Consider the following 18,442-nt stretch of genomic DNA (forward strand, 5'->3'; position numbering starts at 1 on the left):
TGACCCTACATATGGTTCAGTAATAATATGTATGTTATTAATTCAAGAAAATGTAAAGTGAGTAGTTGAAAGTCATTTAAAAAATCTATATTTTACCCTTTCACCTATACCTTTTTTTCAACCCTTCCTCCAGTCAACATTAAACAGTGTGCATAGCTTTTCTGAACATAGGACAAATTAACCAGGGCCTATACAAGAAAAGGCACACCATTGCCAGTACAAAAGAAGCAGAATAACACTAAGTTTAGAGGTAAAATGGTGTAAATATTCCCATAAAATGCTTTCATTTTCATGAAAAGGATTCTAATTCTATATCCATTGGAATTTCCAGCCAGGGAAAGTTTGAGAAAATTCATTGTGCACGTTTTTCCAGTGCTCCCGGTCAAAGTGCAGTAATTACACGAATACACAGGCAACGACATTTGAACACAGCCGGTTTACTGGCTGTTGCCTAGCAACATATGCATGAGGTGAGGGCCATAGACTGATCGGGACAGAGATAACGTGGTGGTGTTAGACACTGTTACGCCCAGGTCTCGGGGAACCTAGACGCAGCACAAAATTGCACTCTCCCCATTCTTCCCATTTTCAAGAAATGGACAATGAGACAGAAAAATGCCTTTGGTAATTTTAATTACCTTTTTGTTTTTAAAGGAGGCGAGACAACCCTCATAAACAAATAACCCTGGGCATACCTAAATCTTGCCTAACAAAAATAAGTCAAATAAAATACAGGCTTCTTACCTAACCTAACGAAAAAACAGGAGAAAACGTGATTTGAACAAAAGAAAAGGGTGTCGCACTCCTGGGCAAAGCAAAGAGTGCCTTTCAAGACACATTTTGCATTAGGTCAGAAACCAGAGGAGACTGTGAAGTCCACCGCAGACGGACCACTTTTTGGACAAAATGTCCTCTCCATTAAAGGCAGCTCACACTGGAATAGCCTCCCAACTGAGATACGGGATTGTCCCACTCCCAATAGCTTCAAAGGTCAACTCAAAGAAGGTTGAGAAACAAACAGACATGCGAGCACCGCTAACTGCACTTTAACACAGGGGTATCTCCTCTCGCACTTTAGGTAGCTCTTTTATCTTCTCTTGCACCTTATATGTCGTAGCTGCTATATTGTACTGCCATGTGGTAAATACTCATGCATGCTGCTCTTGCTCTTTTGCACTTTTTGCATATTATGTATTTAGTTTTGACTATGTTTGTAAAATGTAATTTTCTTAAATGTTTTATGTGAGGGACTGCGGATGTTACACTTGATACATTTGAATGTTTTAAGTGTTCTTTACTGTGCATTGTCCCTGCCAAATAAACGATTAAATAAATAAAAATAAAACAGATTAAATTAGCTTATCTTTACAAAGATACCAAAAAGTACAAAAGGACCGGTAATCGTTAGATGTAACCACACAGAACAATAGATCAGGTTTTCTACAACAGTCACGGAGTTGGGAGTAGGAGAGGTCGATGAGAGAGAGGGCAGAGGAACTGCGTGGCTGCAGTTTAAATGCTCCAGTCTCTTCAGGTCACTCACACACACACACACACGGGCCGTTTCTCAATCTTGAGGATACTGGCTTCCAAGCCAATATTTCAAGGATGCTACGTCATCGAGTGCCGCCGAAGTACTGTTCCAATCTCCAGCATACTTGGAATTCCACCGAGGCCGCGTCCTTGGTTTGGGGGAAATTTTGAGGCTGCACCGCATCCTTAAAATCCCCACAATGCTTTGTGCACGGACCAATTTCAAAAACCCTTGCGGAGAATGGCTGAACCAACGCAGCACACATTTAAATGTAAGTATGTAGTGGCGTAGAACATGTGTTGGTAAATGTTACTTTGTTACATTTGTTACCACCAAAAATGTGTTCCTGAAAGTAAAGCAAGTTCATAATTAGATAGACATCGTGAGGTATTTATTTTCGGCACAGTTTATGTTGAAACCGTTAGAGAGAGTGGCACACTTGTTAGCCTGTTCCATTCTTCTTCGTTTTCCGAAGCCGTGGCTTGGAAGCATACTTGCTTCGTTTCTGAAGGAAGTGACTTGGAAGTACGCGACTACCAAGCCAGCATCCTCGAGATTGAGAAACGGCCGGTGGGTGTTTCTCAATATCGAGGACGCTTCCTTGATAGGACATGTCTTCCGAGTCACTTCCTTCAGAAGCGAGGCAAGAATCCTTCTTAGCCTCGGAAAACGAAGAATTGTGGAACAAGCTAACAGGTGTGCGTCATATGCGAGGCCCCGCCTTAAATGGAGCGCGATTTCCGCTAAAGATTTGGAAATTGTTCTGTGCGCAAAGCATTGTGGGGATTTTAAGACCGCGGAGGATACACATGTGCAGCCTCGAAATTTCCCGCAACGAAGGACGCCAGCCTCGGCAGAATTCCAAGCATCCTGGACATTGGAACAGTCCTTCGGCGGGACTCGGTGACGTAGCATCCTTGAAATAGTGGCTCTGGAGCAGCCTTCCTTGACATTGAAAAACACCCAGGAGGAGGGAAAAATATCCGCACACAAATGACATAATGACCCAGGGTCATAACAACACACTGAGTATTCAGTCAGTGTGCATATCTGAAAAGGAGAGAAGAGCATTTTTCACTCGCAGTCAACCAGTTGTGGGAATCCCCCCTTCAAGAGGGGAGTCTGGGGAATCCCTCAGTGTGTGCAGTGTTCAGGCTACTGAGGAGCAGGTGTTGCCGAGAACTGTGAAAACAACACAACCCTTTCTCTGTCCTAACATTCGTAAGAGGCAATGTAAATTGGGTTGTTTAATTCAAATATAAACTTGTGTTGATAGAGGCCCAGTACAAGCATATTATCCTTTTCAAGACGTCATGGTTACAGCTGCTATAATGTGATTTAGTAAACTGACCTCAGGACTGTTCATTTATTGTACTTTACCCATTTTTTCGGATTTCTCTAATTACTTGTTTCTGCATTACACTTATTTGCAGCTATACAGTTACTGATTTATTTGTATTTGAATATTATGTTACTAACAAAACATACACTTAGTTTTTAAGCAACATGTTGCTTTAGATTAAACTAGATTAAATTGAGTGAAATAATCCAATAATATAATAGTATATCTTACTTCTTCTCATAAGTAGCCGTTACTTTAATTTATAATAAACAACTTCAAATACAGTTTGCTTATATTTCACCAATTCTAAAATACACAAATATAATTCCAACACTGATATTTTTTTCTTAAAGTTTAAAATACTTTTCTGGAAAATCACCACTCTGGATTCGCTGTGGATGCCTCTGCATTTACAGGAAATGGTCATCTAGGACCTTAAAAAAAATTCACGGAGGAAATCCCCTCTCTCAACTCCACCCTCATAAACAGTCTAACCGTTTATAGTTAGGAGGGGAGGACAGAGCAGACACACTGTGACCGTGGAGAGAGACAACATGCTGGGAACTAAGATGCATCTACTGCTGCCGATACTGCTTCTGGGTTTCATGGTGAGTAAGATAAATGATATATTTTATTATAAATATGAAAGATGTTGAATAGAGCTAACTGAATGTAGTTGCGGTTACACTGTATCGCCCAGTCATGTGATTGAAAGGTGTAGGCCTACTGTAGGCGAAATGTAGTTAGTCGTAAGACTCATCATAACCATCGATTACTCAGAAGCACACTATAATATGATATTATGCCCTAATTGTTAATATTATTTCAATGTTTCACCATTTAGATACTGTTTAGACAGAATGGTGCACATCTTATAAAATGTACTTTCACTTTCGTTTTCGTCGCTGCATTGGGCAGACGAGGTTTTGTTTGAGAAACACGTATTTTTCTGAATCTTAATATGCAATTGTCTTTAATATTGATAGCGAAAACATGTTAATAAATGAACAAAAGGACATGTGGCTGTCAGTATCGGGGATACCAGCTTCTTGAATGCTTGGGACTTCCCAGCATTAACAGTATGGACTAAGAGGAAGTTAACATACAGTCAATGAAACCACACACTACTGAGGATACAAAGCATTAGTAAACCTCTGAGTTATTGCATTTGACTTAATTCTATTTGTATTTGAGATTCACATTACCATCATTCCTATGGATTGTTCATCTTGTTATGTTTTACCCTGTCATTCATGTTTGTTGATCTGTACAAACTGTAAAGCCCCCTGAGAAACATGTGTTTTGTAATATTGGGCTTTATAAATAAATGTGATTGTATTTGTATAAATGACACCCATTTTGTTTTGCAGGTTATGAACTCTGCTCAGCCGCAATGTGACCCACTGACCCAGTATGCGGATGTGAATGGCGATTGCTGCAAAATGTGTGGTCCAGGTATTGAAATCTTTATTATTCTTAATACTGTATTCATCCTCTACAGGGCAGTTAAAGCAAAGCAGGCGTACACAAACACGACATTTAAACAACAAATGTCTACAAATGAAAATACGATAAAGTCTTGAAACAACATACTGTAGACAAACACGTTTCCGCTGCTGACTTCCTCACGTGTTCATAAATAATCTAGGACATGTTATTTCTATGTTTGCAGTCAGTAGACACTCACTCACGCAAAATTAACAATTGTGAGTCACTTGTATCTCAATGTAAATGTTAAAAAACGTCCTCCAATTACTAAATGGGTTAAATGGATATTACATGTAACTAAGCTAGAAAAAAAGAAGTGAAAAAGTAGCACATGGTACGATAAAAGAGGCTGAGGTTATTTCTGCCATAAAGCTTTTGGCACTTCCACATTAGATTCATTTCTCTGCCCCAGAGATAGCAGCTTGTTCAAAACTGATAAAAATAACATTTATTTTTGCTTTCACTTAGCTTCCTTCTTATCCTTGGGTTCTTTTTCTTTCACTCTCCCCTCAGAAATGTTAAAGGAAAAGTTCAACTCTCTTCTTCAGTCTTCTCTACCCCTCTCTTGCTTTTTCTCTCTCATCTCAACCATTGTTCCCAAGTGGTTGTTGGGTTGGCTCAAGAAATCATTTCTGTATTTATGTAGTGCTATATAAATAACATTATGTCATTGCAAAGACTTGAGGAGAAGGTCGATGCAATACTCATATCAGTAAAACTTCCATGTAGAGCTGAGACAATAAGTTGACTATATTATTTTATTTTTTAAATGCAGGAATGGTAAAAACAAAAAAATACATTATCTGGCTCCAGCTTCTCAAATTAGATGATGTGCTTATTTTCACGTGTTTAAATCATTGGGGAAATTGTGAATATATCTGGGTTTTAAACTTTTGATAAAACAATAACTAAGATTGGTCTTTAGGAAGTTGTAAAGGGGATTTTGTCATTAGGTTTTATCAGTTCCTTGACAAAATTATCATGGGTTGCATTTAATAGACATCGGGGTGGATTCGCACTTTCATCTTATTCAACGAGAGCTTATTTCCTCATGCACTTGAGACACGTACTATAATACTGCACGGTTCTGCATGTTTCACTAAGAAGCGCCACTCTGTGTTTCAGGGACCAGAATGTCTTCCTCCAGCCTTTGTCAAGATCCTCAATGTGTCGAATGTCAGGACAATCAATATCAGGATGAACACACAAAGAATACCGTGTGTCGCCGTCAGCGCTATTGTGACCCAAGTAAGACCCTGTCCGAAATATTCAAAAAACAGTGACTATGCATACTGATATACTTTAGTTTGATGCAGCACAATTTATAACGTGTCTTCGTTTCTCTTTCAGACAAAAACTTCCAGGTTACTGACCATAAGAACAAGAAGGAGCGCAGCACCTGCCTGTGTCAGGAGGGGTTTCACTGCTCCAGTGCTGAGTGCATCACCTGTGTGCCGCACACCACCTGCACGCCGGGAGATGGGGCTCTGTTCAGAGGTATGATGCACCATATTCATTTGTACTGAATCTATAGAAAGATCAGCACTGTTTTTGTTCTGTACTAAATCTATCACTTTCAGGCAACCATACGCGGGACACAGTTTGTCAGAAATGCCCTGAAGGCACATTCTCCAACGGCAGCTCTTGGGGTGGTCCCTGTCAGAAATGGACAGAGTAAGTAAATTAACTCCAATTCCCAGCTTGAACCTCCACTTGCTAATTCATATTAGGGTCGGCAACCCCTGGCACGCGTACCACCATTGGCACGCGGCACCGTAACCAGTGGCACACTATGAATAAGTGGACAAAATATTTACATGTTATTTTCGGATCCTGAACGAGACCGCCGCCAGAGCGCGTCTCCCCGTTACCTGCAGAAGGAAGCCATGCGCAGCTCCGCTCTCTTTAACTCCAGGCGACTTTCTGCCGCCTTCCTCCGTGGTGCTGATCGTTTCGCCACGGAGGAAAGCACTTCACTAATTGCAGTACCCATAAGGAGCTGTACGAATGCCGCAGTTTTTGCGTGGCTGTTTATTTAGTTGAAAGCCCAGTGACTGGCCACCTGTGTGTTCTGGAGAATCACAGAGCGGACGATCGTCCTTATTATTATGCCGTTTAAACCAATTATTTAAATGTGTTTGTTAAATTCGGCATCATGTAAGTTGCACTGGCAGGTCCACACACACAGTTTCCCCGCAGCGAGGCTCCCCCCGCCCTCCTGTTGACAGTTCACAAGCGTCGAACTCCTCCCCCGATCGCCGGCACGCTGATACAAAAATGTCACTTCATATCAAAAAGGTTGCCGACCCCTGGGTTAGAAAAACAAGCCTTTGTTCGAGCACATTTTCTTACAGGCTGATTCAGAGATAAACATTAACAAGGAAGTTACTTTTCCTCTCTTCAGTTTTGTCTGGTTATTGGCTTCTTCAAATTAATATTTAATCTGAATATAGTTAGTTCACTATTATAGGAAATATTGGAAAGTACACTTGTTAATTAAACAAGTTATAACTCTCTAAACATGTCTGTTAAATGTGAATCTACAGCAAGTAGCAGGCCATAACATAGACCAGGATGTAAATCTGTGTCATTATTGTTTCAACAAATAACATATAATAATATAGTAAGTCATTTGTTTAAAAAAGGGGATAAGTGGACTTTGTTACTTTCAGAGCGAAACAGGATAGCCATTTCCATCAGTTGTAATGCTAAGCTAAGCTAACCAGCAGCTAGCCATAATGTGAGGGTGGCTTTTCTCTCTAACTCTTTGTAAGAACACACATTTCTCAAAATATCCTGCAAGTAGACACTCAATTTTGTTTACATACTACATTTGAACATTTCTGAGAAGATATCGTGGTTTTGTGGGTGATTTCCGTGATGAAGAATATTAAACACATTTGTAAACTGGGGTCATTATGTATTGAAATGTGCTGAAGATGCTGCTAGCTCCTTTTATAAGTTGCTCTCACGATAGCAGTTCCCAATTCACTGAAGCTTTCAGTATGCTTGTGAAATATAGAAATGAAAAAGGGTACATTTGGGCAAATGATCACCTGAATCTTTCAGTCACAATGAGAAGCCAGGAATGATCCTTTAACATTGTGACCTTCTTTACAGATGTGAGAGTGGAGACCATATTCAACAAGGTGGAACAGACGTTTCTGACAACATCTGTGGTGAGTCTTTGAGTAGGCTGGTGAATTGTAATGTTTCTCACCTTCAGCAGCCGTGTGGTTAGCGGTGACTCGCTCAAAGCGACACCATGTAGGCGACGAGATGTTGGCTCTCATAAACCTGTGTTCCTCTGTGGTTTTAAGTGTGGGATTAACACACTTCACCTACACCATGGTTACACTACTTTGGTGTACAGACGCCACTGTAATTTCATTGATAAAAATTGATTTAAAAAAGTATGTATTGACTTCCTGAACATGTTCACAACTGCATGTGGGCTTCCTCTGATGAAATGCAAATGTGTAATATACATGAAGGTAACCCATTTCCTGTTGTGGAGGAGATTTATTTACTGTATAAAAGACTGTCTTCATAAATGCCCATATTTTTCTCAAATATCGAATTATCCAGTATTATATGCAATGATGAATTGTGTGTGATATCTGGTTAATGGTTCTCTTGTTTTGTTTTGCAGAGGCAAATCGGAACCATCACATTTTGATCGGTGTTATTGTTCTTGTAGTGCTTCTTGCTGCACTTGGAGTTGTGCTTTGTATCGCTTATAAAGGTACGTACGGCACTTAAGGTTCTGTTGTTTAAGGACTTCTCGGTAAGGCACTGAAGGTGCTCACCTCTCGTTTTGTCTCCCTTCCGTTAGGTCAACGAGATGATGCAAGAGGAAAGGTAAAGGTAAATGTGAATTCTATCTTGCTCGTTACCGAAGAAGCCAGAAATATTCTTATCGCACTCTCAAGAAGACAATTGACCGTTCAGTGTTGTCATTGTTCCCCAAAATGTGTCTTTTTTGTATATCATGTCACTTCCACACTTTATTGTCTTTTGATACCACTTTAATATCTGTATGCTAAATATGAAGCTCCTCGCATAGTTTATCTTAACAATAGTTTAGTTTAGCTTTGTTATGGTTATTTAACATCTTGGACAACAGTTGAAAATTAGCCTGCTGGCCAACACTGGCACGTTTACAGCGATGTTGATCAATGTGCACTGTCCTTTAAACAAACAAACAAACATAAAGACATACAACACGGTGAGCATGCACCTCACTTATTAACATGCGATGGGTAATTTGTTTAATCTGAAAAAAGGAAATGCAAGTTGGGCTCTTTTTAACTTTAGACAGAGCCAGGCTATCTGTTTTACATCTACAGGGGGTCCGCGGGGTCTTAACAAGTATTACAAGTTGATAAATCAATTTAGCGAAAGTTAAGGCTATTAAAAAGTATTAAAGGGCATTTTCCAAGGTATCACATTTTGTAGCTTGTTTTCAATAAGTATATAATTGTCCAAAGAGGTTGTGTTCTACAGTCTGCCTGAATGTAATCATGGCGTAGGTGTGTCGTGTGATTCTGTGTAGTTTATTGATGGCATCCCGTTGGGTTTGACGTCATCTGAACAAGACATCGCACGCTCACTGCTTGATAGCGCGCGAAGGTCCGTTTACGCCGGTTGCTAAGCAACATCGTTATGGGGAAATGCAAGTCTGCGTCCAAATGGTTGGAAGATAAGGAGGAAGGACAATCAATACTGTGTATAGTCAATGTGAGGTAAAGTGTGTCGCCAAGGTAACCGGTTAGAACTCCAAGTGGCGATGAGGTCTTAAAATGTATGGAAAGGGTCTTAAAAAAAATCTTGAAAGGGATTACATTTGACTTCAGGATTCCTGCGTACACCCTGTACTAGCTTCATATTTTGCATACACACATGAGAGTGGTATTATTCCTCTAATACAGCTCTCAAAAAGAAAGCTAATCAGTCCAAAGTAGTCAAACTATTATTTTAATTTAGGGTACACAGGGTACTGCAGAACAGATCTAGCTGGAAATGTCCAGCTATTGTCTAATCAATGAACAAGTAAAACAGGTTTTCTATTCTTTTGAAATTGGAGTAATCTGATTATTAGGGAGGATTTATACACACTGAGATATACAAACTGTTGATGTGTAATATCCTTTATTAAACAACATGTTACTCTTGTAGGGCTGTTTTCAATCGTGTTGGGGAGAAAAGAGGGAGCTGCTGAGAGAGACCACAGTTGACATGACACAGCCGACTGCAGAAGAAGAGCTGCTGTCCCACCCGCAGGAGGAGGGTGCCGGAGTACCCGAGGAAAACGAGGATCATCCGAGCTACGAGAATACATCAGATGGCCTTTTCTCTGATAATGGAAACGTTGTGACTCAAGACATTGGGATCTCGTCGAAACTCTCCCGACAGGAATCACAACCACACACATTGACAGGCGATCCGCCGCTGCTGAACTCCGATAATAGTTCGATTATTTGAAGTTAGGATTGTTGAGCATTGTTGCCCCATTTGTAAATAATTCACTCTTCTTCTTAATATGTATATAGTTGCCTTTAGTGTTAGAAATAACTTGTTATGTGTTGAAATGATTACATTTTAGTGTCAAAATACTACAAGTGTGGCACACTACAGTATTTTAATTAACAAAGTAGCCATTTTTTAAAGTGTTGTGGTCATTTCTCTGTCTTTATATCGTGATGTCATCCGCTTATTTGCAAATTCACATCTTTTTTTTACACAACTCATTATGATAATAATTGTGCATTGTTCTTTTAAGCTTTTTACTTGCATTAAAAAAGTGTAAAATGTTTGACACAATCAGAGTTTTACGTTTTGTACAGTTAAGTGTGTCTGGTCTGTCTTATGAATGGGGTCTTAAAAGAAATCCCATAATGCCTTGTGGTGATATAGCCTGTAGGCTATGCTAATTCTATGTGCGACAGCTTGAGCCCAATCCTTTTTGCCTAAATGTGTGTGACGTTAAAAAATAATGCTACTTTAAAAGTATGCCGAGTCATCTGCAAGCTGTTGCTGTAAGCACCGAATTCATTTATTTACGGTCAACTATTACCGGATTCCTTTGATACAGTATTCAACTTTCAAATGTACCGATTTTTTAGTTGTATTCAGCGTCCATTATTTCTAACCGGATTTTGTGATGGACTTGGGGAAAATGACATCCTCGGAAACTGTAAGTCACGCTGAAACTTAACATGTGTTTACTTTATATGTGTGTCATCATTTGACTTAATTATAACACTTTGGAAATATAGTTTACAAAGGCCTAGTGCGGTTGAATAAATGCTGCTGTAGTTACATCTGATGTCCTCATGGTGGTGCTACAGCTTCACTTTATTAAAGTTGATCTCAAAGTGTGTTATTATTACCTTTACTACTTACTCCACTGCTCAACAGAGGTGGGAGAAGTACTCAGATCTGGTACTTAAGTAAAAGTAGAAATACCAGAGTGTAGGAATACTAAAAGTCTGCAATACAAATGTTACTCAAGTAAAGTAGGAACTTATTGGCATCAAAATAAACCTAAAGTACTGATTATGCAAAGTGGCCCATTTTCCCAACAATATACTATATGTTTTGATAATAATGATTGATCATTAAAGTGTTCTCAAAGCTGGTAAAGATGCAGCTAGTTTGAATGACTTTGTATGCTGCAGGATAGCTTGTGGATTTACTAAAGTCTGATTTAAGTGCTGATTCTATTTCACATCATTAATCAAAATCTGCAAAGTAATTTAAGGTATTAAATAAACGTAGTGGAGTAAAAGTACACGATGTTACCTCTGAATTGAAGTGGATTAGAAGTACACTGTAGCATAACATGGAAATACTCAAGTGCTGTACAAGTACCTCAAAATGGTACAGTAGGTAAATGTACTTAGTTACTTTAAACCACTGCTCCTCAATGATATTTTAACTGAAGATGTAAATATAACGAGTAGAAAAAGGAGTCATTAATCAGGCTAAAACTGTTAATATCAAATGTAAAGGCGACGTTTAATCATTAGGCCTAACACTTAACATGTTGAGCTTTCATTACATGATATTCTATTATTCATCTGTTTCCTGGGAGAGAAGAGGCTCAAATGAGAGCTAATCTGTCCTCTGTGTGTTCCTGTTTGTAGGGATTTGCATGGAGAGGTGCAGCAGCGCTCCCAGGGGCTTTCTCATTATCCCCGGATTATTGGAGGTACAGCCCTTTGAATTTACATGAAACCCACATGTGCGATTGATAGTGAAGAAGAATGCCTCTGCCAAAACTTTACAAAGACTTTAAAAGACCCGTGAACCTGCTGCTGCTGCCTAATCTAAAATCAATTGTAGAATAATTGTGAATAAAATGGTTGAAATAAATACATCAAGTAGGGTAACACGATCATTTAAATACAATGTGAGGTTCAAAGTGTAATGGCTGGGACTCAAACCTATTCGAGAAGATTAAAATGCTTTGGTTTGATGTGCATATTAAGGCAACGACTCTTTCCGATTTACATACATAATCCCAATCATTGTTATTTTAATTTTATATGCGAATTTAAATTGATCTTAAAGAAAAGTCTACCTTCTGTGCGAAACCATTAACACAAATTACATGTAAAAAAATGTAGTTTCATATTTGATCATCACTGCTTATGTAAAAGAAGGAATGAAAGCGGCAAGTGAGTTTTTCAATCATTGCAAAGTCACCAGAAACACACGTCAGAATTTCACTAGAAGCTGAATTTTATTTAAGCAAAAATATTTCTTCATGAATAGACAAAGGACATTTCATTTACATGTTTGTTGTGGAAAAATACATTTACATTTATTTACAATGACATGTGTAATCTTTGGTCTCAGATCAGATTTATTTCACTGCAAACTTCAGGAATAAGCGACCAAATCCCTGAGGTTTGAAAGTTTAAAGTGCAATAGGAGGTGGAAAAATGTCTCTTAAATTCTTAATGTGTGTCTAAATATTCTTAGACAACTTCATGAGTGTTGTAGCATGACGGAACAAACAGCCCGTTTCTTGAAGCCCACTCTGCCCACAGTTTTCCTGCCGGGTTGTAACAACTGTCCAGGGGTTTCTTCACAGTCTCCGAGGTGGCGGTCTCAGCTAAAGACCAGATTTTGGGTTTCTGGCTGATTTCTTTACTCTCCAAAGCGGATATCGTGTGACCAGAGTCACTTGTCTCAACTTTCTTGACAAGTGCAAGTTCTCTCCTGTCTTCCTGCTCGCTGCTTGGCTCCAGGCGCGCGTCCACAGAGGCCGGGCTCTCCAACTGCTTCTCCTTGGTGTCTGCAGGGTCGATCTGAGCCTCTTCCTCCTCCAGGTTCTGCATTGAACTATCCGCATCGTCGCTCTCTCCCTCCAGCTCATCATCCTCCTCCTCCTCCTCCTCCTCCTCTTCCTCGTCTGATTTCCCCTTATTACACGCCCAGCTCACCCGGTTCTCCTTCTTCAGGCGTCGCCGTGCGTTAGCGAACCAGGTGGAGACCTGCGTGAGGCTCATCTTGGTGATGATGGCGAGCATGATCTTCTCGCCTTTAGTGGGGTACGGGTTTTTCAGGTGCTCGTTCAGCCAGGCCTTCAGCGCCCCGGTGCTCTCTCTTGTGGCCACTTTGGCGACTCTACCGGGATCCTCGGCTGCTCCGGGGCGGTACGGAGTGTAGAAAGCCCCCCCACGAGCCAGGAGAGCGGGGTGGTATGGAGAAGCGCCCTTCAAGTCGAACCCGTTGTTCTGGAAAACAGAGAGAAGGAACGTAAGGACGAGGAAAGGAGTCTTGATGCGTAATTACGCACGGATGTGGCGTCTATTGACTTTAATGAGTAACGTGTGACACCATATGGGGAATGCATGATCATGCGGAGAAAACAAAAGTGTTGAAGTTCTAACATTTCACAACAATAGAATCTTGAAGAAGCTTTTTCGGAGACATGCTGGTTCCGCTTCTCCAAATCAGATTTTACGCACGTTTTTGTTAAAACTAAGTTGTTATGACTCTACTTTATATATTTTTGAATGCTTTCTCAACTCACCATGTGTGTGATGTGCCTGTGGTGCGGGTAGGGGATGAAGTTGTATCCCTGTAGTCCTGAGTAAGTTAGAGGAATCCCAGCTGCCATGGCGGCCAGGTGCTGAGCCTGCTGCTGCTGCTGCTGCTGCTGCTGCTGCTGCAGACCCAGGATCTGATATCCAGTCGGCATGCTGATGTTCCTCTCCAAGAAAAAGCTGCCAATTCCACTTTGCGACGCGGGCATCTTTCCTGCGTCCCTGCTATTTGAGTTTGAGTGGCAACTAGCCTCCTGGATCTATTTATATCAAGCCAGCTGCCAGCGTGTGTTTGTAGGGGTGAGGAGGGGGGAGGGAGGGGGGAGGTCCCACTGGTAGTGACTGACAGCTCCGTTCAAAAGACCCACAGCTTTCACTGGCAACAAATCCCATCAAAGAAGCCCTCCGCTGTTCCTTTTAGCGTTTTCGCGGAGAGGCTAAACATGTGCTACTTATCGCTCCACAGAGACTTTTTCAGAAGAAGTTTCAATTCAAATGCTTTACTAAGGAATAAAGAAGGAAAACTAACTTCACGTAAAAACATCTTAAACATCTTATATTTTTTTTTATAGAAAAGGTCTTTAGGTTTTCCTCGTTATTTTCTAACAGCACAAAATACAAATAAAATGTCATTTCACAGCCCACCGATAACTAAAAGTTTAAATACTAAGCCAATCTTATGGGGACATGATGTTTTCATATATTAAAATCCGTATTATTCTGTTAATTACATTTTTGATTTAGTTGTCGCAGCACACCACCATGTTTGATGTCGTTTAAATGACGAATGTAACACTTTGGCTTGTCTAGCACCAATGTGCAGAGCTAAGAAAACCACCTGAACTCAGTTAACAACATTCCGCCAGTCTGCTGCCTCTCACACTTCATCCCCTACAGATCATAGTTACTGTGAATCAAATGAACCATCTCAATAACTATGAAGTATACGCGAATGAACGCGGCTGTGGCAGTCTCCGAAACTCCTCAAAGTTATTCCACTGAATAGTTAACACGATTAATGCAACCATAACATCTACCATCACGCCTGCAGCCATACCTTTTTATTTGTAAATGTTATTGAGCGAACCATAACAAGCTGCCTTTACGTGTCGGATGGTTTTGTTTTGAGTGCAGCGCATCGTTTCAATGGGCCTAATTAAAGCAGGTTAAGTGAAACAGGTGTTGACTAATGTATATGATAATTGTGAGATAACAGTGTGTGTGTGCGTGTGTGTGTGTGTGCGTGCGTGTGTGTGTCAGAGAGATAAGAGGAGAAGATTACACTTCTTATTCCCCCCCCCCCCCTTCAAAGAGCCTCTCAGCTCAGTGTTTGGGTTCAAGGGACTCCCCTCTCTTATCTTGCATAATTGTGATTATTATATTAACAGTTTCAGGAGGTGTAGAGCTGGGGGGGGGGCTTTTAAGTGACAACAGGGAAGGATCTAAACATGCAGCAGTGATACCTAAACATACTTTACACATATTCCATTTGAAATCGTTGTGTTTTAATACATGGTCCTTATGTTGCAGTTTAGCTTGGACCTTCTCTGGATGCCTAAAAGTGTAGATGTCCCCAATCATGTTCTTTAAATATTAATAATATTAAAAAATATTAATAAGTTGCTTTATTTCTATTATATTTTAAAGCTAAACAGAATCAGTACACATGCTTTTCATAACTCGTCGTCTCACATAACTTGTTACTCATTTTAAGAAATGTATCGGCCCTCACTGTCGACCGTAACACATGCTTTGAGCTCCAGGAAAGCGCTACAAAAATGACATGTATTATTATTTTTATTATTTTGTATGAGTAAATTGCATTCTCACAAACTCAAAACTATTTATATTTTTTATATTTAGGCCTCACATTTTGCACAACACTTATCAATTATAAATCTGAGCATGTATGAGTCTGACTTTATATGTGTTCCACCAGCCTTTTTCACAATGACTTGGAATTGTAATGAAAAACTAAGCTTGCAGATATAAAAGGGGAACAGTCACAGTCTGATGTGTATTGGGGCTCTTTGCAGCAGGTAGTATCGACCTGAAGTGATTTGTTTATTTGAAATCTTAGCGGCCATCAATTAGAGCCATGTAACGTCACACGATGTGATTTCTACCGGTGTGAATTCTGTCATGTACTTAAATGCAACATCAGAGACTCAGGTGACTCTGGAGGAAAGGCTGCAGACTAGCAAGGATAAGGCGTTATTTCATTAGGCAGAAATACAATATGCAAGTTTTTAAATGAAATCACAACATGTTTTTTTAAGTTTAGAGTAAAACAAACATTATAAGGTTCAAGCTTCTCAAATGGCCAGATATTCTAATGCATTAAATGATAATAATAATAATAATAATAATAATAATAATAATAATAATAATAATTATAGTAGTAGTAATATAAGAATAAATAATAGTTCAATTAATTAAATAATAATAATACAATAATAATATAAATCAAATAAATATATGTATACAAATATCTGTAGACCAAACATTTAATCAGAACAAATAAAAATAGGGACAGGATAATTAAAAATGAGAATAATAGTTTGAGCTGCGGCACCATCGGTACAGTGCAGTTTGTTAATGTTTATTTAGGAGTAGCTTTTGCTCTCGACAAAAGCTACACTTCCTGGGTCCGACACTTAAAACAACACAACAATAATACAACAACATTCAAGACGTCATTCCTGTCATCATTAACCACATCACCAACATCATCAACAATCTCATCCACTTTCAATATCAATCTCAGCCAATGAGTGCTCTGGACCCACCAGTACAAAGCATGCGGTCAAATGAAATCAGGGTTCACAGCTCAGCGCCGTTGGAAGTGAGAAGAAAGAGGCAGACACAAGGTATTAATAATAAGAACAACTAATAACATAATTGTATACTAGTATATGGCAATATTTGTTTTTAAATTGAACATATATACAAATATTGAAGTATCTGGTAAAGTTGAAACTGGAGCATCCTCTAAAGGTGCTAAAGGTGGGAGGGAGAGGAGGAATTTATTTGGGTGGGGTCCGAAGAACCTAAAGCAAATTTGAACAAGAGCAACAATGGATGCAAAGAGAAGGAGGCTTATGGCATCAGGAGTAACATCTCACAACACAAACGGCTCAGGGCAAGCGGCCTTTGTCCTTCTTCTAGGACTCCCTTTCATTCTCTTCCTCGTCGGGCCGCTCGGCCACACAGCAGGTGGGTCCTGCTCCGACAGGTCCAGTTCGGGCTGTTTGCCGTTAGGATGTCGGTCGTTTGCAGGAGAAGGGGCCGAATGGAAGACGATTGTCCTCGGTGCTCAGAGATAGCAGAGATAGCAGAGAGGATCTCTCTCCGTGATAACGCGCGGCCGTTCCTCTGTATGGGGAAAGCCCTGTGAACATTCCTTTATCTACATCCTCTGCATATTCCTCATTTGAACTCACAACACAGACAGCTTAGGGAAGGAAGCAAGACCCGAGTTTGAGAGAAATGCAGAACGACGACGCAACGGGCTAATGAACAGGTCGGGACAAAAGGCTTAGGTGTGACCTCAATTACAGGCTGTCCCCTACCTGCAGGCGGACAAAGGGACTGAGGAGGCGAGGAGGAGGCGAGGTGTGAACAACAGCCTGGAGGGAATCCACAGTCTTCGACACCTATCGCTTGTTAGTTTATTTATGTGTTACTGCCGCAGATTCTGAAGGAGGAGAACGTTGACTCGGGCTCATTGAACTGAGCCAGAGGAGGGGGGCGCATTGAGGGAAATGAGAGGGTACAAAATGTGGATTTTCAACTTGTTTCCGGATTTAAAGTCCAGATTCAAAGGCTTTGTTGTCATGTTCACAATAGCTGGAGTGGGATTGTGGCAGTTCCAGGCTTCTCAAACACCAAATGTGAGACGTCAACTAAATAAAAACAGTGCAAGAAGAAATAGAAGTAAAAAAGTGCGAGAGTACAAATATAATATGGACGATGCATGGACATATATTTACCTCAAAGAAGAAGAGATGGTTCATGCCAGATTTGAGCTTTAAAATGTGCAGTCCAGTCAGGCACATACATAACAATCCACAGTCCACTAACAATTAGAAAAGAGATCATAGTACAGATATATCAAATATAAATACCAGCACATTTGCACAACGATTACAATTCCTTACAGCTACATTTAAAATGAAGTACTCTACAAATAGAAATACTAATAAAATAGTGCCACAAATGAAAATCCCACAAAGATCAAGCTAAGCTAGCGTTGCAGCGTTAGCATAGTGAGGAGAGGACCAGGGGATCCCAGCAGAAGCCCCTAATGAGATTTCCTGGGGCACAAATGGAGAGATGTATCAGAGTGTGAATGTTATCAAGCTCTCCCACCTCCTCACTATCTGACCCCCTCTCCCCCGGACCCCCTTCCCCTCTTTGTCCTTTGTCATCGCTCTTATCAGGACCACTCTATCATTCTCTCAAAGCGGTAGTGGCGCTCAAACCGCTTGCAAATGTAAGTATGTCTTTGTTTAGGGCCGGAGCGGGTCCCGCCCCCCCAGCTCCCTCCTGGGCGCAGCTTGATTGACGGCCCTCCGCTGGGTGATTGACAGGTGGCGTTGGTGAGGGCCCTGATGGCCTGTGTGACAGCTGCTGGGTGTCTCCCTGTGTTGGGCCCCGCTGGGTGGGTGCGAGGCCCCCAGGATCCCTCCGTTAGCTGGGGCCCGGTCCCCCCCAGTGGGCTCGTCGTTGCAGATCAGCTTGTTACCCCCCTGCACCCTGTCCTACACATCTGCCTTCGGCCCCGAGTGTATTTGTTGTTTGTCTGACTGTTGTTTTGTTTGACTCGTGTTTTTCTGTAAAGCGTTATCGTTATCTCGCCACTTCCCCTCCTGCCTTCGGCCCTAGTTTATTGTTGTTTTGTTTGTCTGACTGTTTGTCTGTAAAGCGACCTTGGGCCCCCTGAAAGGCGCTATGTAAGTTTAACTCACTCCCACAGCCCATCAGAGACCGACCGCACCACCTTCAAACACGTACACC

General features: G+C 40.7%; 2 protein-coding genes across 3 annotated transcripts; one reads left to right on the forward strand and one right to left on the reverse strand.

Annotated features, from left to right (window-relative positions):
* Nucleotides 1–3,344: 3,344 nt before the first annotated feature.
* cd40 (CD40 molecule, TNF receptor superfamily member 5) lies at nt 3,345–10,179 on the forward strand. 2 transcript variants are annotated; one of them, XM_034086753.2, is made up of 9 exons: nt 3,345–3,484; nt 4,247–4,331; nt 5,490–5,612; nt 5,715–5,861; nt 5,945–6,038; nt 7,485–7,543; nt 8,017–8,109; nt 8,200–8,231; nt 9,543–10,179. In XM_034086753.2, exons 1-9 carry the CDS (start codon nt 3,431–3,433, stop codon nt 9,846–9,848), a joined length of 993 nt encoding a protein of 330 aa, XP_033942644.1. In that variant the 5' UTR covers nt 3,345–3,430; the 3' UTR covers nt 9,849–10,179. The 2 variants fall into 2 exon arrangements, with proteins under 2 accessions (XP_033942644.1, XP_033942645.1); XM_034086754.2 differs by having other exon boundaries at nt 8,200–8,225.
* A 1,963-nt stretch (nt 10,180–12,142) lies between these two features.
* irx7 (iroquois homeobox 7) lies at nt 12,143–13,632 on the reverse strand. The gene is made up of 2 exons (XM_034086755.1): nt 13,411–13,632; nt 12,143–13,111 (listed from the first exon to the last, which is right to left on the reverse strand). Exons 1-2 carry the CDS (start codon nt 13,630–13,632, stop codon nt 12,350–12,352), a joined length of 984 nt encoding a protein of 327 aa, XP_033942646.1. The 3' UTR covers nt 12,143–12,349.
* Between the last annotated feature and the right edge of the window lie 4,810 nt (nt 13,633–18,442).

Source organism: Pseudochaenichthys georgianus, chromosome 7 (assembly GCF_902827115.2).
Source record: "Pseudochaenichthys georgianus chromosome 7, fPseGeo1.2, whole genome shotgun sequence".
Taxonomy (NCBI): domain Eukaryota; kingdom Metazoa; phylum Chordata; class Actinopteri; order Perciformes; family Channichthyidae; genus Pseudochaenichthys; species Pseudochaenichthys georgianus.